We start from the raw sequence: 24,621 nt of genomic DNA on the forward strand, positions 1-24,621 counted from the left end.
TACTTCTTTTCCTTTCTTTCTTTTTTTTTTCGCACGGTCAAAATGTCTTAATGAGTCACAGATGTAACGAGACGAGCCAAAAACTGGACACTTAAGCTAATGAAAATCGAGAACACTTTCGTCCAGGACGACGGTGCAAAACTCATTTCCGGGAAGTGCGCGCACACACCCACACACACACACTCGCAGTAACCGGCTGTCCGAAAACAAACACTCCTCATAGGCTGAGCGCGAGCTGAAGGTTTAAGACACACGCGCGCACGCACGCACGCACGACACGAGCGCGCGCGCAGCTGACAGGGACGCGGAGTGCGCCGAGAGAGGCGCGAGCGCTCACACACACTCTTCAGTGCATGGGGCAAAAAAGATGGCACGCGCTTGGATTCTCTTCGGGGTTACACTTTTATTCACCTTACCAACAGGTATGTGTGTCTTTAATACATACCACTGAACTGTTTTGTTCAAAGTAAAGAATTACGCGCTTATTCTATTAAATATATATAAATCTAAATAGAGTGCTACATTGTATACTTGTATAATTGTATTGTATACATTTCCCCTTTCCTTATCCCTGTATTTTGTAATATTTATGTAATATATTATTGTGCATATAAAAAAAACAATGCATAAATAAATACATATTAATTTGTTTTTTGGGGGGATTAAATGCGCATCAACAAAGGAGGGTTGTCCTACAGTGCATTACCTTTTTCTTCTGATGGTGTTGTTAATAGGTTTATCCCTGCAATAAAGCTAATTGGAGCTCTTTGTCTCCCCCCAAACACTGATGGGAATTGACGCTTCACCCCTCAGTGTGTTATGTCAATAATTGAACAGCTTGTAATTAGAGACCAAGTATTAAATTAAGTGCACGCATCTACGAGCAACAGGGTTCCTCTATTAACAAAGCAATAATGAGATGCAATGGGTTATAGATTCCTCAAAGAAAAAAGCAGGTTTGCACTTAGCTGTCAGTCAGTAGGTTTGCAAGGTGAGGCGTCCGGACTTGCTTACCTACCTGTATTTTGGCCAGTTTTCCCACTTGGCATTTGCATAACCGCAGATGTCTGAGGGGATTATTTAAGACGCATGCAACAGGTGCAGGGCAGGACAAGCCCTCCACATAACACCTTTTTAGGGGGGGTTGAGAAATGAGTAATCACTGGCACTCAATAGAGGGAGCTTTTAATATTTTAACAAGGTGACTCAGATATATTAGGGATGCTTTTAAATTTCCATATTGTCTAAGCATTTTTGTTATTAATGCATTAACAAGACAATGCGCACTGACTTATGCTATACTTGTACAATCTCAAGACTTGGATAACTGATTGTCTAGCCGATATATAAATATGAAAGAAAATGCTATTGCTTTTGTTTTGTTTTTCGCACATTGTTATATTATTTTAGTCCTTAATCTATAAAAAAAGGTGCTCGTATTACTATATTTTCTTCGTTTTTTTCAAGCCCATATGGCAAATGTTTACAATCAAAAGTAAAATGTTGTCACAGGCTCGTAACAGTTATGCAAAGTAGAGGATGTTTTTCTGTCAAAAGAGTCAGATTGTTTTTTTTCTCCTTTTTTGCATAACTCAAAGATAACCTGTGGTTATGCAATCAGTCAAGGTTAAAATTTTGCTGAAGGCATTCATGGTAAATTCAAATCGTTTGATGATTAGAAATTGTGCAAGTGCAAATGCAAATGCACTAAACGATTACCTTCATGTTAATATTTAAATGACTTTATTTTTCTTTGGAAGCCTTTAAAAATGTTTTTTATTTTTACAGGATTAATTAACAATAGGTGGCACAGTACCTGCACGTACCGCCTCAGGTCTGTGTGCATTGAGTCCAGATTAAGCTAATTTGCGATTTCCAAATTGCCTGTAGTGTGTAAATGCGTGTGTGTGTGTATATGTGTGCCCTGCGATAAATTGGCACCCTGTCCATGGGGTACCCCCAAGGACTCATGTCCCAAGTTTTCTGGGATAGGTTCCAGGATACAGGATAAAGCAGTGACTGAGTGAATGAGTGAGTAAGTAAGTGGTTAACAAGACCAATAAATTCAGCTTGTATATGACATGGTACATTGAAACTGTCTTCTGGCTTTGGAGAATTTCCAGTATGAGAAAACCTAAAGTTATAACCTCTGACACTGGAGACTTCTTCCAAAAACATAGTGGTGATTCAGCTATTAAGAGAATCTTGAGCCCCTGCAATTAAATATATAGCAATAAATTGAACAATGTGTTCTCTTTTATAGGCTTGTTCAAGCCAGTCATCACTCCCAGTGTTCCTCATCTGGTCATTCTAAAAGGTGGCCAGCTCGAGCTTCGATGTGAAGACAACACAAGGTTCCATGCCAGCAGATTGCGCTGGCACCGTGACAAAAGCAGGAGGGTCGAGGGAGAACGAATGGAAGATGGAGCCACTGTTATCAACCTCACATCCATCCAGCCACAACACATGGGCCGCTACACCTGCGAGAGCACTCAAAATGGAGAAAAGAGCTCCATCTACATTTATGTCAAAGGTGTGCATGGATTTGCTTTATATGAGACGCCAGTATATACTTACAGCCTGGACTACTGCCCAGTTCTTTCCACCGGGTTCTGGGATTAAGGGCTGAATCAAACTTTTCAGCAATGTTGACTAAAGGTTGAAACCACACTTTGGTATGGCCCTAACATTTTTCTCCGTTGTGTTTGATTTAGCTTGACGGTATTTTTAAAGTTTGCTTTGCAACAGGGGTAATGGAATTAGTGTGTTTGCAAAACAGCGCCTGCTTAGACCCACTTTAGAGAAAAGTAGGTATGTCAACATTGTAGATGTTCCTAATAGGCTACTGTACCACAGTTGGTTTTGCACCGTTGTACTGAATGTAGGATATATTCTGTGGAAATAATGGACAGTTATGTTTTTTGAGATGGGGTAAGATTTCTATACTGGTCACATTAATAAAACAACAGGGGCTACAACAACAAAAGACCACATTGGATATCCATTCCTATCAGCCAGTACCCTCTCTCCAATTTCTGGCAAACTTTCACCGTTGTATCAAAGGTTATGCTTTTCTGCTTAACCCTGTTGTAAAGAGTGCCAAGATGGGTGTTGGCTTCTTGATTTACACCTGGCTTTCAGGCTAGAAAATTCCATGCTTACTATATGGCCATGCATTAGTAGGTCACATGACCTCAGTATCAGCCAAAATACAGTACTGGTGTAGAAGCTTTATGCAACATGGAACTTACCAGTCTTGCTTCCCAAAAAATTTAAAGTTGCTAACTTGAGCCATTTTAAAGAGCTGATTTTATAAAAAAGTTACGGACACTACACCTACTGTAGGTGAGACACTTTTTAGCACCAATAACATGTTTTGGCCGTATGCATATATAAGAGTGCCAGGTGGCATTTCTGTCAGCTCAAAGGAGTCAAGACGGGTGTGGCTTCTTGATTTACACCTGGCTTTCTGGCTAAAAAAATTTCATGTTTACTATAAGGCCATGCATTAGTAGGTCACATGACCAAATCTGTTAATAATCTTTGCTCGTCTTGGCGAACACTCGCAAACTGCATTACTCGCAATCAGAAGCGTGCTAAACTTAATAACTTAATAGCTAAAACTCCTGGAAGGGTTGTCCTTAACATCATCTATGGATATTTTATTTAGCGTAGTTTTTTTTTTTATACTTGGTCTCGTTTTTTTAAATGATGTCAGAGACAACTGAAAAGAGTGATCGTCTTTATGATGAAGAAAACTTGCAGAGCCTCCTTTCTCACTGGAGATAATGCAGTCTTGGCTAACATGTCAAATTGAATGAGATATACATTATATAACATGGGTTCATTTTTACAGAAAGCTGTCCTTCCGGATTTTTTTTTTTTCCAAAATCTTTCCTGCAAATTAAGATCTACTGACTTGACAGATTTGCCCAAAAGTCTATGATTTCATATAACACTCTGCTATTATTCAGTACATCATTTAAAAACAATCCTGTCTGAATATTGCATGTTGTGTTTGGTTGCAGATTAATTTATCAAACAGATAAAGCCAATTTACTGGAAACTTTATTTGCAAAATGTATTAGTGCAAAACATACTATACTATTCTATACTATACCCTACCAGACTTTATGCTGTATACTACACTTGGCCGGTCCATTACGGACTGCTTAGTCAGTGACAGCACCAGAAAATGCTATCTCCAGCACTTAGGCTTGTGTCCAAGGCTTTAGAGTTTGTCAAGTTGCAAACTAAGTTTGATTGTTTGATAAGGAGCGTGCTTTAATTTCTTGAGACACTAATGTAGTACCATGTAGTAGTGCATAATGTTTTGAAGCCTTATAGATCTGATGAGATATTTCATAATTAACCCCCCCCCCCCGCCCCCTCTTCTCCCTGACAGATCCGGAGAGCGCATTTGTGCGTTCCATGTTGAACGGCTTGCTAGTGAAAGAGGGCGAGGACTGCACTCTGCCGTGCTTGGTGACCGATCCAGCTATAACCTATCTGTCTCCACTGACCTGTAGTGGCACCGCTCTGCCAGCCGACCTTTCCTTCACGTCCGACCCGCAGAAAGGCATCATAATACATAACATCAGCAAGGCGTTCGAGGGATGCTATGTGTGCACTGGTCTCATGGGTGGAACGACGGTGAAGTCGAGCCACTACGACGTGAACGTGAGACGAGGTCTGTCGATATGCTAATACAGAGAGAGAGAGAGGGAGAGAGAGAGGGAGTGCAGTTTCCAACAACATGTTTATATGCAAATTCGAAATTTGCACATTGTTTGGAACAGACAGATGATTGATATCATGCCCAAATAGATTTTTGATGGGACAAACAAGATGATGTAGTAAATCGGAATGGAAATGCAAGGCACCATTTCAAGCACTCTATAGTTATTGCCAAAAATTTGTTTTGTTTATGAGGATATGCTTTTAAAGGAAACTATTCAGTTACATTTACTGTTTTGTCTTTGATGTTCATGTTATAACTAACTGCTATAAATGTTATAAAAGATTATATTATAGAGATATACCTCTGTCTTAATGATGTCTCCATGTTGAAAAGATTACATTTGCCTGTGACGAAGCAGTGGCACTGGAGACTCCTTCCAAAAATATGAAATCAATCTAAATAAATTTATCATGTACGTTATCGTTGGGAATATTTTAGGAATTCCAGGGACCGCTGCTGGCTGGGATCTGTTAAGGTGCAATGCAAGCTCATCAAAGTTTTTGTAGATGTCTTTTCAGACATATGACATTTTAATTGGGGAAATAGAGAGAGTATACAGTAGGTGTGCCTAACCAAGACAGACATGAACCTCTGGGAGAAACAGGAACTAAAACATAGATTCAGACATAACGTGGCATTATATTCTAACAGATAAATAGGTCAGGAGTGTAGACATAGGCTTGTGTCTTGTGTCTCGTCCCAATCTCAAATGTACGTTTGTTCTATCAATTGCCTTTTGTTATTATAAATACTGAATAAATGAACAACCTCAGGATTTATCACAGGTTTTAACCAACCAAAAATCTGAAGCATGTAGCCACATAACTCAATTTCAATTAAAATATTTTAATTTTAATACAATTTTATTTATTAGAAAGAGCATCCTAATGTAAACCATGCATAGATAAAGTTTATTTATACAGTTCTTAATTTTTTTTACATTCTTACATTTTGAAATTCAGTGGAACCTTGGATAATTACCATTCTCATTTCTGAAGCGGACTCGTATTTCAAAACACTCGTAAACCAAAGCGAATTCCCCCATGAGAAATAATAGAAAGTCAAATTATTCGTTCCACATCCCCCAAAAATAAATACATAAATATAATTAATACAAAATATAAAGTAAAAATTAAACAAATTAACCTGCACTTAAAAAAATAAACCTGCATTTTAAAAAAATAAAAATAAATCGCGACAGATAAGTGTTTCTGTTTATGCGTGCAGGTGCTGTGTGTGTGTGTTTGTCTGAAGCTAAAGTAAGAGGACAGAAGGAATCAGACCCTCCGCCCTTCTTGTCTCACACAGTAACACTTCCTCCTCTGTTATTTGAGTTTTACAAACACACAGAGACACACACACACACACTAATGGAAAGACTGTTTTATCGAAAACATTTGCAAGGAGCATCGCTAACAACTCTCGCGTGAGTGCACGCTAACGGAATCACTGCTGAAATTTGTATATTTTATATTTTATTCTTTCCTATAAGCATCTTGCATCTTTACTTTCTTTTTCCTTTGTCACAAACAGTAAGCGTTTCACTGCATATCATACTTGATATATTACATACACATATTGTGTGGCTGTATATATGACAAATAAAAATTGAAATTTAAAATAGATATTAACTTATGTTAAGTAGTAGGAAACAATCAACATTTCTGACCAATCACAATCAAGAATTTAACAGCGCTGTGGAATTCATTAAACCTCTGTGCTACACGATGATTTGTGTGCGTGTACAAAATGTAAACATTGATATCTTTAATTCTGTGGAGACAATATTATATATATATATATTGTGTGATTTTGTGTTTTTTTTTGAACATGTAGTTCCAGAATCTGTACCACTAATAAACATGTCCAGATCAGAAAGGGTGATCCTGATAAAGGGCGAACCATTCGAGCTCATCTGTGCCACATCTAACATCAACCATGACTTCAGTTTGACGTGGAGCTTCCCTTCAGGAACGGTAGGATCTCGACAGAAAAATCTATCTTGAATTGAATTAATGTAGTCCGTTACATGTAGTGATTTTGGTGTGTGATACCAATGACGTGGTTGGCGCCGTATTTTCTTTATTCCTGTGAGAGAATAGTGGTTGAGCCTGGCGATGATGTCATGGTGGACAACATCATGAAGCATTGTATTGTAGGTAGTGGTTGCCCTTGTTTTAGGATACACTTCTTTAAAGAGAAATCAACATGGGGGAAAATTAATCAGGAGTGCACTGGGAGAATTGCAAGATTTCTTACACAGAAAAAAATACTGCTTAATATAATAAGGAAAAAATGATGTATTTTTTTAATACCTAAAATGCTTGCTTAGGTCTCTATTATGGCTGATTAGTATATTAGGGATGGGAATCACCAGTGGCCATCCAATATCACATAACTGTCATACTTAGGTGTCGATTCGATTTGTATTGCAATTTTTTAAGTATTATGATTTTATAAACATGGCAATTTGATAATAGTTTTTTTTTCTCCAGATTTTGTCACAATTCTAAACAAACTTAAAAAAAAAAATGTGTCTGAATGTGTGAATAGTTTAGAGCACCCTCTGTAGGACCATAGAGGAATTGCAACATTTTACCACCTCCCGCGCAGACATACATAAATAAAAAAATAAAAGATTAAATAAATGAATAAACTATGGTGTTTAGTGTGGTGATGCATGGATTGCCACGAAAAGGATATATGTATTTATTTATTGTACATTTTATTTGGACCTTTTTGCTTTTTTAAATATATATATATATAGTTTTTTTTTTCAAATTTTATCCCCAATATTAGTCCTAGCCAATTCCTCCCCGTCACTAGGGGGCTCCCACATTAAGGCTGCTACTACCACTCAGTAGGGAGGGCGAAGACTATCACGTGTTTCCTCCGAACTGCGTGACGTCAGCCGACCGCATCTTTTCGAACTGCTTGCTCACGCACCATTAGGGGCGGAGTAACACACTCTGAGGACAGCGCTAGCCGCTCCTTTTGCGTGCGCGAGCTCACAGACGGCCCTGATTGGCTGTAGAGCGGTGATTAATGTGGGAGCTCAAGTACCTCTCATCCCTCCCCCCTGAGAGAGCTCGGCCAATCAGCTCTCTCTGTGCCTCCGGCTGTGAGAGGAAAACAGCATCACCCGGGGTTCGAACCAGCGCTCCCCGGATGATAGGGCGAGCGCTTTACCACTTTTACGTCTTTTAATTCAATTAAATTTTATTTGTATAGCGCTTTTAACAGTTGACATTATCGCAAAGCAGCTTTACGCAATCAAAATAATTATTTAACTATATATGAAATATGAATGTGTAGGGACAAAAATGATCAGATTGTCCCTGATGAGCAAGCCGAGGACGACAGTGGCAAGGAAAAACTCCCTTAGATGGCAATAGGAAGAAACCTTGAAAGGAACCAGACTCAACAGGGAAGCCATCCTAAATTGAGTGAAAACGAAGGGCAGGGATGTGTGTGAGACTGGAAGTTCAGTATAACAGGAGATGCGTTTAAGTTAATATGGAGTCCAGTGCGTTATTGGAGGCTCAGGTAGACTATTGGAAACATTAGTCCTGAACTCAAATCCTTCCCATTGGATTAATGCTCCATTTGTTACAGCAAACTTTGCATGTATTTACTTCAGCATTGCACTAATCAGTATTGAGTTACACCATCAAAAAGATTTAGATTCGTGCTAGGTAATACCTCATGTCCAACGTATGACTAACGCTTTGCTCTACAATCATGTTTGATACCACCTAGATTGCAGGATCCATGGGGCAGAGTTGTTCCCCGTAAGCAGTTGCTGTGTGTGTGTCCTCTGGTTAAACCACTCAGTATGCATGGCTTTGAATTCTGTGTGTCTGAAGTGTAATTAAGAGACACAGTCAGGATGACACTCTAGCATTTTATAGGCTGGTGTCAGGAAAAGTTGCTGATGGTGATGTTTGTCCGTCTTACAGCTAGTAGTCACGGCATATTTGTGACCTGGCCAACATGAGTCGCGCTGTTGTGTTTTCATGCTGGAAAGCTGAACCTACATTTTTCTTGACGGTTGTGAGAACTGTTATGGCTACACTGCAAGCCTCCACCATTAAACACCCCTGTAACAACATCTACCCCCATGTGTCCTAAAGTGCCAAAATGGGTTGCACCCTGATGACATGATCCTATTCTCTTTTGCTAGAGGAAACTGGTAAACTCAAAAGTTCCAGAATCAAAGTGCAGGCAAAGAATGTTTTTTTTAATGGTGGCATTAGCATTGAAAAGCTGATTTGTTTGAGTTGAGTGTTGATAGACTTAAGGACTAAAGCGCCGCTGCATCACTCTCTTTAATTCGAGAGGAAGCAAGGTCTAAAACCTATTGGCGTAACTATGGGCAGGTATTCAGTTGGCATTGTGGGTAATCTAGAAATCTGATGAATGTAAAACAAACCGACATGTCGCTGAAAAAGCATATAAGTTCAACTGATGGTCATATGTTAATCACAAAGCCTACAATGCAAGTCATTTCAGGACATGACAAGACAGAACTCAGCTGGGTTTTCTTCGTAACCTTCTAATGTCTTGTGGTTTCAGAATGCACTGGAGTCACATGCCTCTCACATCCTGCCTGGTTCCTGGGGTTACAAGCGCTTGTCTACACTCTCGATTAGTTCCGCAGTGACGAGCGACTCTGGAATTTATCGCTGCCAAGCCCAGAACGAGAAGGGTGCCTCCTCTGCGACCATTCACCTTGACGTTTACGGTTAGGAACAATAGCCCAAGTGTGCATGTGTGTCAACGCAGCATTGTTTCCTTATATTACACACGAGCAGAATGACCCACAAGTTGGCTCACATACTGTATCTGCGTGTCTCATCTAAGGCTTTTTTCGCTCAGATTGTGATGGTATGTTACAGAACGAGGCTTCATTAATGTAACCGAAGGAGAGAACAGGGCTGTGGACGTGCGAGAGGGAGAGAGTCTGACGCTGCGAGTGGAGATGACCTCATACCCCAAGCCAAGCACTGAATACTGGTCTTATAATAACCAGGAGTTAAAAAACACCTCTGAACACGTTATCACACTGCATAACCAGCATTATAGGTAAACACACCTAAATACTGTATTCACTTTTTTTTCTTAAGTCTCTTATTCTGATTTTAACGTTATTAATACATTTCCAGATACATCAGTGAGCTGAAGTTGGTTCGTGTCCATGGCTCCGAAGGCGGCATCTACACTTTCTCAGCCGGTCATAATCACATGTCTGTCAATAAATCATTCTACGTCCACGTCAATTGTGAGTTAACAGGAGAAAGGGAATGGTCTTCTCTTCTCTTCCCGTATCCTTCACCCTGTCTTGTATCTTATTAATTTTTTTGACATGTGGGATAATATTATAAGCAGGGTATACTGCACATGCCGGTAATGTTCCTCCTCTTCTGTTTCCTGATCAGGCAAGCCGATGATCGTTTCTCAGGAGGGGCCGATTGATGGACAGGTGAAGTGTGTTGCATCGGGATATCCTGTTCCGAAAATATCCTGGTACTACTGTGAACCCCGACACACTCGGTATGAGTCAAATGTCATTATCAGACTTCAGTCCGTCATTATGGGGTCATTGAGTTTTCCAGGCACTTTCAGGAAATTTCCCCATAGAAAAAAATTGTCAGTGACTGCATTTTTTTTCCCTTAAAAGTGCCATATATTATATTATTAGGTCTCAGAGTTCCTGCAAAGTGTGTCCTGTTAATGCTTAGGATGAAATACACCTCAGATAATGCAATATTGGACCACAAACCATAGGAGGGGTTCCCTCATCTATGCGCCTTTTTAATACTAAAATGACAAACAAGGGAATGCACGTTGCAGTGAAAAAGTATTTGCCCCCTTCCTGATATAAAATTATTCCTATTTTTTTTGCATATTTGTCACACTTAATAGATTGAGCTCATCACCCAAATTTTAATATTATACAAAAATTTATTGAGAGAAAAAAGTCTGGCCCTTTGTGAAAAAGTAATGCCACCCCCCTTGCTGAATCATGAATAAACTGTAATTTTAAGAACGCTGAGTTAAAGTGTAGTTGCCAAACCCAGGCCTGTTTACTGCCAGATCTGTTGAATCAAGAAACCAGTGAAGCAGTTAAAAGATCTAAAAATGCAACACGATCTAAAAATAAAATAAAAAAATCAAGGACAGATGTGAAACAAAGTAACTGACATTTATCAGTCTGGAAAGGGTTACAAAGCCATTTCTAAGGCTTTGTAACCTTTTCCAGCGAATGATGGTGAGAGCCATTATCCACAAATGGAGAAAACTTCCCAGAAGAGGCCGGCCTACCAAAATTACTCCAAGAGTACAATGACTACTCATTCAGGAGCTCATAAAAGAACCCAGAACAACATCTAAAGACCTGCAGGCCTCAGTGTCCTTAGTTAAGGTCAGTGTTCATGATTCAACAATAAGAAAGAGATTGGGTGAAAATGGCATCCATGGGGATAGGACACAAAAAAATCACACAAAGACTTGTCTCATATTTGCCAAAAAAGATCTTGATTATTCGCAAGTCTTCTGGGCACATATTCTGTGAACTGAACAGGGGTAGCTCAGTGGGTAAGGCATTGGACTATGGTTTCAGAAGGTCCCAGGTTCAAATCCCATGACTGCCAAGTTGTTACTGTTGGGGCCTTGAGCAAGGCCATTAACCCTCAATCAGAGATATAATGAGATAAAAATGTAAATCGCTTTGGATGTGGCCTAGTGCCTAAATGTAAACATTATACTTACAGTGGTAGGGTGATGGGCTTCTTTGCAAGTACAGTAAGTGTATAAAATGTGCTTGTTCTCTCACAATAGTTTGCACTGGAGACGCATCTTAATGTTTGAACTTTGGAATGTCTACAAAGGGAATTTTTTGCATACAGTAATAGGTCCAAAGTTCAAAGTAGCAGTTTGTTAATGGAGCCTCAGGTACAAAAGTGTTTCTCGGAAACTTAGTCTTGAACTGTGTGCATCAGCCGAGCTCAAGACCATCTTCAAGTGGTCTTGAAGGTACACACCATTGTATGAAGGTACACACGTCCATCGTGTACTTCTCGATATCTTTAAAACATTTGGTTAACGGAAATTTCATGTGAAATATAGAAAGTATTTCATAAGAATATCTGTATATATAATAATAAACAAGATAAACAAGGTAAAGACAAATAAAAGCTATGACAAGGAAGTGTATGCAATTGACAGGACTTTGGACAAAACAGGATTTAGACAAAATACTCGAGGGCAATCATGAACTTGATAAACATGCTCGAGGAACACGGCAATAAGGACCAAAACCAAAACAAATGAATGTGGCGGAATATAAAGCGCTCTGAGTTCATAATCATAATCATCATAACAGATGAGCCAAGCGATGGAAAAGGATGTTAAATAGCATTTTAAATGGATTCGGACATTATTACAGTATATTTGAAAATCCATCATCTCCTTTCAGATGCTCTCAGCTAATGAACGCTACACAGGAAGACGAGGACACGGCCATAGTGACGGTGTCAAGGTCAAGGTTCGGCCGCACCAAGGTGGAGAGCCGCCTCAACGTCACCAAGGGGAGATACCACACCTTGGAGTGTGTGGCAACCACACAGGGAGAACAGGCCTATACACTCTTCTCCATCAGCGGTGAGCTATACACTACACGCACACACACACACACACACACACTTGTACACATTACAGTAATGGGAGAAAGATGAAACTTTTATTATCATCCAGGCAAGCACTCAGTTCAGGTCATGCTAATCCCTTCTTTACTTCTCAGACACACGTATAGCACTCAACAGCTTTGCAGGGATTATTTTTGTGCAGAGTGTGCACAAGTACAAGATTTATTACCACACTAATCTCTTCGGAGAGATGCCCACAAACATGTGTGACCCTATACAGGGGTGGGAAATTATAAATTCATTAGCTAGACCATCGGGGCAACTGGAAGCGTTAATGTGCTGCACGGTTTGCTTGCCTGGAAACCTAATTGAATCGGCTAAAGATTGGAAGCTAGCATAACGCAATAACGTCTGTAGCTAGTTAAAAGCATACACCCTATCGTCAGGAGATCCAGAAAATCCATAGATGGGAACCAAAAGGGAGTAAAATTGACCAGGTGGGAGGGATGGAATACTCTCTCTCGCTCTCTCTCTCTACTGTTCTGTGGATCAGGGTAGTAAAAACTAGCCAGTCGCCAAGATCCGCAAGTTCAGGTATGAGAAAGAGGGCAAACAGCTGTTTCAAACTGAAAATCAAGCATGTGCGCTAAACACGATATTATTATGTGTTTGTGTTTCTCCATGCAGAACGCACAGTTCCTCATAAGCTCTTCACCCCAGTGCTGACTGGAGTTGTAACAGCTTCTGTAGTGCTTATGCTGTTTCTAATCGTGCTTCTCTACAAGTACATGCAGGTAAATATATTTATAATATATAATAATAATAATAGTAATATTAATAATAATCATCATCATTTGCATAAAAAAAGAAGAAACAGACTGAATCAATCAGCAAAGTGGCACGGTGGCGTAGTGGTTATCACTGTGGCCTCGCACCTCCAGGGTCGGGGTTCGATTCCCGCCTTGAGTCTGTGTGCATGTTCTCCCCATGCTTGGTGGGTTTCCGTCTAAAGACATGCAGATTTGGCTAATTGGTGTTCTCGAATTGTCCCAGGTGGACCCCACCTCATAGCCAAAGTCTTCTGGGATAGGCTCCAGCCCCCTGTGACTATACAGGGATAATATGGTATAGAAGATGCAAACATAAAATACAGAAAAATATGCAATGAATATTTAATTCATCCTTAAATTGGTTCTTCAATTGGTTTCATATCAATATCCAATTCCGTTACATTGCTTTTTTTTCACAAACCTTATGCAGTGACGTGTAAAAGATATGTGCCATATGAAATCGATGCTTCACAGAAGCAAGCCATCTCCTACATATAACATATAAAATACACTAATTAAAGATAATACTTTAAGTGCACATAATGTTTAGCACAGAAAATCTGATTCGATTGCGTTGAAAATCCAATCTTAACCCCAGGAATGGAATTCCCTGACGTCGATCGTCTTACTCACTTCCCCACTCTTTGATTTCACTGCAGAAACCCAAGTACGAGATCCACTGGAAGGTGATTGACAGTATCCATGGCAACAACTATACCTATATCGACCCCACCCAGCTTCCCTACGATCCCAAGTGGGAATTTCCACGAGAGAGGCTGCGGTTCGGTAAATTCAATTTCTCCAATGTAAATTCAAATGAACGCCTTATGCTCCGGAACTCTTATAAAAGATTTTTGCGTTTGCGCGCAGGGAAAATCCTCGGAGCCGGGGCGTTCGGGAAAGTGGTGGCGGCGACGGCGTATGGTCTGAGCTCACCTGACACAGTCACCACTGTCGCTGTGAAGATGCTGAAGCGTATGTATCTGTGTGTGTGTGTGTGTGTGTGTGTGTGTGTGTGTGCACAGACATAGAGGCCATTTTTCACTCCAAGAGCCCTTTCCACTGATTCAATTAACTCCACCCAATGTCTACTTACCGATTTCTTCTTCTTTTGTCTTTGTGTGTGTGTGTCACATTATGTGTGTGTGTGTGACCACAGCCAGCGCTCATTCCACTGAAAAGGAAGCTCTGATGTCAGAGCTGAAGGTTCTCAGTTACCTCGGCAACCACATGAATATTGTCAACCTGCTCGGCGCCTGTACTGTAGGAGGTAAGAGGTTAATGCGTTCAAAGTTCAGACAGAGTTCAAAGACAGTGTTTTTTTAAAAGGAAGAAATACACAAGCAGTTATAAACACACACACAAGCCCAGTGGTTGCATGCTCCACAGTAGAACACAAAGTCACTGCAAGATGCGTAGTGTATGCATTTAACTACTCCTTTCATTCCTGCCAGACTTTTAACCACGCGCCTTTAACCACACCCACATCTCAGGATGTGTATAAATAGGCTATTAGGGCTAAACCTCGTTTATTTGTAATTAATATATACCTTAAGGCAGATTACGAGGGTTGTAGACCTTTATCGTTTTATTTTAGAAAAGACAAATATATAATTTTTCGACATAATCTCATTGCTTTTCCATACACAATACATCATCTATCAACAAGCTTTCGTATTTCTCCTATTTAAAATGTTTTCGCCACAAATGCACCGCTGTCTTCACTTCTTCATCAGAAGTGAATCTTGGTCCTCGTAGTTCTGCTTTCAGGAAACCAAACAGGTGAAAATAAGATGGAGCGAGATCAGGACTATATAAGGCAGGAAGCTTTTGCACCTTAAAATTAGGTTTTTGCAGAGTGTCGACAGTGTGGGCAAAAGTTTGCGGACGTCCCTTGGATAGCGGTGCTCACATGTGCACAGCAGTGACTGGGGAGTCGGTAGCCTTGAACGGAAAGCGCTGATAAGACCAATAGAAGTTTTAATATAACCAGAGTGTGTATCATTTTTGACTCACCGTCTTATTTTTTATTTATTGAAATCAAACTCGATAGTGCCGCAGGTACAAATACTCAATAATGAAAAGAGGCAAAGCGTCATTTTTTTGTTTTTTTTCAGCGCACAAGGCACATTCATGCAGCCTCAATGACAGGAGCTTACACTACGATATACATACCTTAGATTTGATCTCCATTTAGGTTGACATTTCTCAAATACAATCAGCAGTAATTAAGACTCTCAAATTACTCTGCCTACACTTTTGTGAGATCTTTGCTGAATATTTGTGAAACTTTTCTCTCTGAACCAGGCCCGACTCTGGTGATCACAGAATACTGCTGTTACGGTGACCTGCTGAACTTTCTAAGGAGAAAGCGGGATGCCTTTTTCAGCTCTAAAACAGGAGATGGATATTATAAAAACCTTCTAAGTCAGACACAGTTTTCAAGGTAAAGACCAATGTACTGTATATTTATTTATTAATCAGATTTTTCAGCTTTCACTGATATTTGCCTATAGACAAGTTAAACTTAGAATTCATTTGGGGGATCAAAAGTATTGGAATACACAACTTTCCCCCCCATAGGTGTGTTCTGTTTATACTCTGTGGTCTGGGTTACATTTGTAAAGACAGCATTTGTTAGTAGAAAAAACAAGATAAACCAACATGAAGACCAAAGAACTGACTTTGGGTGAAGATTTTTTAAAACTGAGGAAAGAGCGAAAATGAATCCATTAGCAGTAAGCCAGTACATAAGCATTTATTTATTTTTGTATTTTATTCATCCAGTACATCGGGCATTGGATACTCTCCACCCTGGAGATATATCTGTCATTTCTGTGGCAATTACTTAAAGGGATCAAGTTGCCAGATCAATGCCCGATTGCCATTCACACACTATGGTCAATTTGGGAACGCCAATTAGCGTAACATAGCTGCATGTCTTTGGACTGTGGGTGGAAACCAGAAGCTCCAGAATGTAAACCCACTAAGCAGAGGAAGAAAATGCAAACTCCATGCAGACACAGACCCGAGGCGGGAATAGAACCCCGACCCTGTTGGTGCAAGGTGACTGTGCTAACCACTAAGACAAGACATTTATTTGACAAGACATCAAATAAATCAGCCAAGGCGACAACAGTTATTTTCTTGAATTCATTTCAAAAGTATCAGTTCTAATACTTTTGCTCAGCCAAAGATGGCGTGTTTTAAGGTGTTCAGCACATCTAGGTATACATATCAGGTGATAAAAGCTGAAGTTCAGATGTATTTTCTCATATTTTTTTCATATCTCAAACCCAAATATCATCATATAGTATTCTTTGTATAGTAAAAAAAAAAAAAAAAAAAAAAGAATTGACCTTGCAGTTCCAATACCTTTTAGAGCGGACTGTTTCTCTTCGTATGATTGCAGTTTGACTTTATTGTTAGTGTGTTCATAAAGTACAGTGTGTCCATTGTTATCTGTCTGTGTGTGTGTTAGGGAAGACCCAGAAAATGGCTACATGCCCATGAGGTCCTATCAGAAGAAATCTAGTCAAACAGGTACTGTAAAGCCAGATACATCAGTATAAAATGATTTGATCTGAACAAATTCTATAGCTGATGAATTTTTTTCTTTCTCTCTCTCAGAATGGACTGATGATAAGGATGACTTGTCCATTGATACTGAGGATCTGCTCAGCTTCTCCTACCAAGTCGCCAAAGGCATGGACTTCCTTACATCCAAAAATGTACTGTAAAAAGCATTTTTAATTAATTATATTCCAAATCACAACTGGATCATTGAACAGAATTTCTTATACATACAGTATATGAACCACTTTTTTTGTGTACGGACAGTGTATCCATAGAGATCTGGCAGCAAGAAACGTTTTACTGACTAAGGGTCGGGTTGCCAAGATCTGCGACTTCGGCCTGGCTCGTGACATCACCAAGGACTCCAACTATGTTTTGAGGGGAAACGTGAGTCACTTTTCTTTTATTATTTACATACATTATTGGTTTACGTCTGTCCAAAGGGTTTTCAATCTAAAAATGGTTTATTATATATTTTGAATCTCTTTTATACTTGGATATCTTTGCTCACTGACACCATGAGACAAGTGTGTACTAACATGTTTGCTTTACAGGCACGTCTCCCAGTCAAGTGGATGTCTCCGGAGAGTCTGTTTTCATGTGTGTATACGTTTGAAAGTGATGTTTGGTCCTACGGCATCTTACTTTGGGAGATTTTCTCTCTAGGTATTTATAATTTATACTACAGTTTGTAATATATTGTCTTGTAAACTGTATATTTATAGGACATGCTGTAAATGCTGCTCAAGTAAATGTATTAGAGAGGCACAATTTGATCAAAAACGTTGCTTGTGGTTATTTTAATGTCACTGCTAATATCACATAATTGGATCTCGTTAAATAGTTGTTTATATATAGAAAACGTTTATATAGAACATTTATTTATTAACTCAAAATTATATTAAAAAAATATATATTATTGACAAGCTCCTTCAAAATGTGTCTGATAATGCTGGAGCTGAAATACTCCCCATTAAAGGCTGCAATTCTGAGCAACAAGCCATGGAAGGGGTTTTCCCCTTATATGAGGTCACAATAGAGGGAAAATCTAATTGGTTAATACAAAAAGGACAAAAAGGACAAAAAAAACAAAACAAGAGAATGTATTTTCTCATGTTTTTGTTTGGACTGGAGACCCACATTAATGTCTAAAAACAATTTAAAAGGACTATTTAACGTAATAGGTCGCCTTTAAAATGAGTTCAAAGTAGCATCCAGGTTAATGGCATAGGGATATTAAGTGTATTTTGCTATTACTGTGACACATATTGCGATTGTAATATAACCTGCGATGTTTTTGCTAGCTGCAAAGGTTCTCATTAAGATGATGGTTGTCAATATTCATTTAACAACCTAAAATGAAAAAAAAAATATATATATGAACAAATACTCAAATTATTTACAATCTCTGTATAAATGCCGGACTATGCGTATATTACATGCAATAAACCGCAACCTTTTGCTGTTAAATAATTGCACAGGTCTGTATTGTGATAACGGATTTTATGTTTTTATTTGTATGTGAATTAAGATTTTATGGAAAATTACGAAAAACATTTTTAAGAATCGATATCCAGCAGCAAGACCTGTGCGTTTTCATTGTATTATAGAAATTCAAATACCTGCACTGGCTTGTTGACCAATCAAATGCAGCTAATGCACAATCTAGGTTTTACTATATTCATGCTGGATGTGGTTCCAAAACAAATATAATAACGTTTCCTAATCACTCACAGGTAACAGCCCATATCCTGGAGTTTCAGTCGGTTCCATGTTCTACAAGATGATACAGGACGGTTACAGGATGAGCGAGCCAGAATTTGCTCCCAGTGAAATGTAAGGAACTGAATTGCCCGCGAGTTTAAATACTTATGAATGTATGCTGCTTGCACATGTTACAGCAGTTCTTTATATTCAAATCTGTCTAAATTATCTGAATCTTCTGGATCCGACTGTTGAAATTCACAGCTTTTCTATTCACCGCAGACATTACCTATTAATATTTGTCCGACACACAGCTTAATCACTGACTTGTACTGTACCACACCACTTTATCACCAATGGCGCTGCCTTTATACCTCAAAGAATGTGTGTTCCGATGTCTCAGTCATAGTGGCGTCAATTACGGTATAATATCACAACCGATTGTTTGTATTTCTAGCTATGAGGTGATGAGATGGTGCTGGAGCTCTGATCCTCTGAAGAGACCAACCTTCAGGAAATTGGTAGAGAGGACCGAAATGTTGCTTTCTGAAGCCACCAAACATGTAAGTGTTTTTATGAGTGGTACAGACATTTGCACATTTTCTATTTTTGTAGAGCATCAAGATGATTTCAGATTTTGTCAGTTACACAAATTAGGTATGATAGACTGGTTCTACTCATACAAATCCTGTGGCGAATGTGGTCAGACTTTTCTTCAGTTCCCTGATCGATAGTCTTGTTTAGAGGTGCCAAAAATATAGGAAACGTCATGCTGTGGTTTTAAATGTACCATCTCATTAATGGTGCTGCATAGTTACCAGCCACTTCATTAGGTACATCTGTTGAACTGCGATATCTAATGAGCCAATCATGTAGCAGTAACCCAATGCATTTAGTCATGTCGACATGGTCAAGACGTTCTGCAGAAGTTCAAAACAAGCATCAGGATAGGGAAGAAAGGTGATTTAAGTGATTATGAACATGGCATGGTTGTTGGTACCAGACTGGTCAGGCTGGTCTGAGTATTTCCCAAACTGCTAATCGACTGGGATTTTCACACACAAGCATCTCTAGGGCTTACAGAGAATTGTATATTATTATAATATCCAGTAAGCAACAATTATCTAGGCAAAAATTATCTTGTCTTATTGATGCCAGAGGTCAGAGAAGAATGGCCAGACTGGTTTAAACTCATAAAAAGAATCATTTCATTACGCCCAAGATATGATAAAGAGCATTTTTGAACGTACAGCCCTTTAAACCTTGAAGAAGCTTGGCTACAGCAGAAGAAGACCACACCGGGTAGTACTCTTGTCAGCCACAACATCGAAAACTAAGGTTACAATTCACATGGGCTCACCAAAATTGGACAATAGAAGATTGGAAAATCCTTGCTTGGAGGGATAAGACTTAAATTCTGCATTTAGATGGTAGGCTTAGAATTTGGTGTAACCAATATGAAAGCCTGGGGCCATCCTGCTTCGTATCACCAGTTCAGGCTGCTGTTGGTGGTGGTTTAATGGTGCGGGATATTTTCTTGGGACGCTTTGGGCCTCTTAGTACCTAAGTATTGTTACTGATCATGTTTGTCCCTTTATTATCCCAGTGTACCCATCTTTTGATGGCTAATTCCAGCAGGATAATTCACCTAAAATAAACTAAAATACCTAATGAAGTGGCGGGTGAGTGAATATGGAGACACCATAAACTCATAAGCAATTTTTTCTTCCACACAAAAGGTATACCTGAATCTCAACGCTAATGGAGACAGAAGTATCAGCGAGTCATCTGATTGTCCAGGCCTGCAGAGAACACCGTCTCAGAGGCTGAGCTCAGTGGAGAGCACGACAGCATCGACCCAGCCTCTACTACTGGCCACCAATGACGTTTTTCTGGAACACGAGACTTGCTAAGAGCCACTCACTTCCCTGCACTTCTGTTCAACTCATACTTTGTTTAGCTTTTTTTTTTTTTTACATTTTTCTAGGGTTATCCAGTTTGGTTGGGAAAAAAAACTGTCTACAGTGGTTTACTTCATTTCATCAATATGTGCAAATTTACAATTTTTTCACAATTAGTGCAAGTCATACTGTATTTTACCTGTTTCTTTCCTTAAAGAGTAATTACACCCCCAATATATATTTTTTAAATCCATCAGTTCAAACTGAAAATGAGAGGGACTACACCCTTACCTGTACCTACTTACCTTATCCATTTTTATACAATGGACTATATTATATAATACTGAAAATGACAAATGACATTACCTCTTAAAATGCTACACAGCACTGCGGTTATGTAACAGATGTAGTAAAATAACAAATGTAGTGAAGTAGAAAGTACAGATATTTGCAGCAGGATGTAGTGGAGTAAAAGTAAAAAGTATCCACTACTAAAACTACTCAAGTAAAAACCTGTACCGTAACTATCTGTAGCTACCGTAGCTATCTTCCACCTCTGCCGCCTACCTGTGAACGTCCCTGCAACATTGGTGAGAAGTTTGTACACCAACCATAACCACAACTTTGGAGTGACTTTGTAGTGCTAATAGAAATAATATTTTGATAGTCAAGATAATCTAAATAGCGCTATAGTTGCTAATCAGCAGAAAGATGCAACAGTCCATGCTAGTACTTGTGTATTTATCGCTGTGACTTTTATAGACGATGTAATTATGTGTAAACACATGTGACTCTACACGGACTCACAAGTCATCACTATTACTAAGGTGATTATTTTCATATAGCAGCATGTACAGAAATATACTCATATTATAGCAATTTGGCGACAGTTATAATTTATAACTTAATTAACAGCATGTCAATTTATAGTTACATTTTGTGGAACGTCCATGAGACAAGGTAGCTCTGGTTATCATTTATAACAGTTACTGTCGATACTCAATTACCTCACTTTTTCTTTCTCTCCTGAATAAACAAAACATAGTTTGATATATTACCTGGTGTTACCCACATTGATTAAATACTGATTCAAATTTTACAGAAGTTACACAAAACAAACCCCATACATTTTGCTTACTCAGACAAAATGTTCATTGTGACGCTTGAAGCACTTGTTAGAAATCTGAAAACCTATTATTTTTGTTGGTTAATTATAGCTAAAATTTACCAACTAAGCTAAACAAGCATGTTGAGTAATTTTTAGGTTTATGCAAATAGCCACTGTTATGATTTAGCCAGTTACCTTAACTAGTTACAGTTTGTACATTAGTTTGATAGCTTAGCTACCTTTTTTTAGTCAGGTAAATTAGCATGTTCATCATTAGCATTAGTTTTGCTTTCTTGGCTAGCTAATGCTAAAGCTAATGAGCTTTAGCTTTTATTCATTAGCTAACCGGCAAGGTTTTCATATATTGCTCATAAACTTAGCAAGCTAGCTCGTTTCATTTGTTAAGATATGTTTACTTTATACCCTTGAGTAGGCATATTTTTGAGTTTACCACGAATTTCGTTTAAACTAAAAGTTTTTATTTGTGCTTCAGCTTTTATGTAAGATTTTTAAGCAGTGTAAACACTTCTACTACATGACTTTTCCAATTCTGGTGGAGAATCTAGAATCTTTTAAACTATCTTTCTGTTTCAAAGCTACTCACTGTCTCTGCGGTTGCAATTTATTATTAACATGAACCTTTATACGCATGATTGCTATTGATAACGGGCCTTCCGTCCATCTAGCATAAATTCAGCAAATCAGCAGAGAGGTGACACGGACTAACATCAATTAAGGGTGTAATTACTTTTTAAGAAGTACTCATTAAACAACCTTGCATATAAAATTAGCCTCGCATGGCCATTCTGGCTATCCAGTGTTGATATGTTCATCCACATGCAGCTGGATTCCATTTCATCGTATTGATTTATCGCGGGCGGTATTCCAAGTGCATGAATAGCTGAGTTGACACTATCTTAAGAGTCAGCCCATTACCCAATATTCAATGTAGTTAGTCACCCGAGCATTAGATAAATATCATTAGCCATACTGGGGATCATAGAGATTAATGACCAACTGTCATGATGACATCATCTTGTAAGTAGTCAGTCAGTCCATCAAAGCTTGGCAATGTGTTTAAATCTTTTGTGGATTAGTGCTGTTTTATCGATGGTAAATATGCAGCGACGTCTCTGAGGTGTCTTCAGTGCTTGGCTCCTAGATTTCCTGTGTTATTACAGTAGCAACTATTCAGTGAAAGTATTTTTTATTATCTTTATTTATTTGATCTGTCATATTCCAAAAGTGTGTTTTATGTGTGTAAAGGAAAAAAAAGCCCTTTTCTCTTAGTGCCTGTGGTATTACAAAGTTAAGAATGTAACAATAAAGTGATTAGTACTTAAACGCTTTGCTTTCAAATTTTTATTTATTTTTTTGCATTGCATGCTAGCATTTTTTTTTATTTGATTTATTTAATAAATGCTACAAAAATGTAAATGAAAAACTTTGAAACTGAGCCTCTGAACAAAAGCGAGTGCGAGCAGGAAAATGTTGAAATGTTAAACGTTAATCATTTGTGTGGAGTTGAAGATTTTTTCTCCCTGCCGATAGCTTGTAACGTTCGAAACGAGAGCCTTTAAAGATTCTGTAAATATGTTTTGAAAGCCTTGAGGAAGAACTTTTCATGTTTTGATAGAGACTGGAAATAAAACAAGAATGAGTACAGATTTATGTGTTTTAATATGGACAATTATTTTGCCTATAACATTCTTTAAGGCTGCTACTTTATGAAAACATAAATAAAAGGCACATTCAAGACAAAGTGGGACTTATGATTAAATTTCTCTGTGAATGAAGGTAAATGCAGTAAAATATTTGAAAACTTGTGGAAGAGACGTATCTGTCTGTGGTAACTGTACACACAGTTCATCAATACTTGCACATTACAGGAACTTGGCTGGGAGTTATTGCCACATTCCTGACCTTGCTTCAAGCCATTACCACATGTTGGGGCCATTAAAGGAGTTCCTGGGAGGCCAGTGTTTAAGACGTGAAGCAGTTACTCAGATAATGATTCCAGCTTCTACCCTGATGGTATTCATGCTGGGATAAGTTTATTAGCATAGCGGGGGATCATATAGAGAAATAAAGCAAGTTAAATCTCATAATTGTGCTCTTTTATTCTGTATAATCAAAGTCCCGGTTTGACTTGAACACCCCTTATATATTTCTCTAAAATCATGTTGGAATGATTTAAAAAAAAATGTTTTAAAGGCAGCTAGGACTTTTGTAACGATCAAGTTAGATATCAAGTTTAACAAAGGGCTGTGAATAAGGGAACAGATGAAGACAATATAGATGTTTAGTATAAATTTTATTTATTACATGTTTCATTTAAATGCAAATTAAATCAGACAACCTGATTCCCTTTTTACTTTTAAACATGATGGGGGTGTGCTTTATAGGAAAACAATCAATGATGGAATGGAGTAAAGTGGCCTGACGTGAAGTGGCATTAATGTTATCACCACAAAGTTGATTAGTTTGCATTTAATTCACCTTATACCACAGCAATTCTTTTTTCAACTATTACAATTTTTAGTTACTGAAGTATGGCACATCCATGAATCAAGTTCGATTCTTTCTCAATTCAGAAAGCAACAAGGCAAATAAAAATATTTTTATAGCAAAATGAACCATATCAACCAATTATGTTTTTTACATCCACTTAGGGCAGAAATATACTTGCTTTAAACTACACGTATGCGTATAGACTTGCGTATCATGCATCCATGTCAACATGAAACCGTCTCACTGAAACCTCCGGTTGCCCCAACTAGAATCCTCCAGTAACATGTTTAGTATGTAGGTAAGTATGTAGACAAATACACTCTCGGTTGACTACCCGAATGCATAGTTTCAGGGCAGGTATGTTTCCGCCCTAACATGGAATACATGCTCCTGTTTTAAATTCTTTCTACAGAAATGAGAATGTCTTGGAATACAGGAGGTCCCAGACTTACGAAAGAGTTCCATTCCGGAAGCACGTTCTCAAGTTGGATTCGTTCATAAGTCCGACAAACTGAGTCTTCGACACCTTTGACACAAATATGCAATGCAGGGCTGAAACGATTCCTCAAAATTTTCTGCTGAAGCTTCTTTTAATTAATTTTAA

General features: G+C 38.5%; 1 protein-coding gene across 1 annotated transcript; it reads left to right on the forward strand.

The window, feature by feature from the left end:
- The first annotated feature begins 290 nt into the window (after positions 1-290).
- kitb (KIT proto-oncogene, receptor tyrosine kinase b) lies at positions 291-23,186 on the forward strand. The gene is made up of 21 exons (XM_053480087.1): positions 291-422; positions 2,264-2,533; positions 4,406-4,690; positions 6,578-6,717; positions 9,317-9,485; positions 9,640-9,826; positions 9,907-10,022; positions 10,180-10,294; positions 12,219-12,403; positions 13,075-13,181; positions 13,877-14,003; positions 14,088-14,192; positions 14,377-14,487; positions 15,525-15,663; positions 16,699-16,760; positions 16,848-16,948; positions 17,058-17,180; positions 17,348-17,459; positions 18,530-18,629; positions 18,955-19,060; positions 20,237-23,186. The coding sequence occupies exons 1-21, from the start codon at positions 368-370 to the stop codon at positions 20,408-20,410; spliced, it is 2,889 nt and encodes a 962-aa protein (XP_053336062.1). The 5' UTR covers positions 291-367; the 3' UTR covers positions 20,411-23,186.
- Positions 23,187-24,621: the final 1,435 nt, after the last annotated feature.

The sequence above is a fragment of the Clarias gariepinus genome, chromosome 20 (assembly GCF_024256425.1).
Source record: "Clarias gariepinus isolate MV-2021 ecotype Netherlands chromosome 20, CGAR_prim_01v2, whole genome shotgun sequence".
NCBI lineage: Eukaryota > Metazoa > Chordata > Actinopteri > Siluriformes > Clariidae > Clarias > Clarias gariepinus.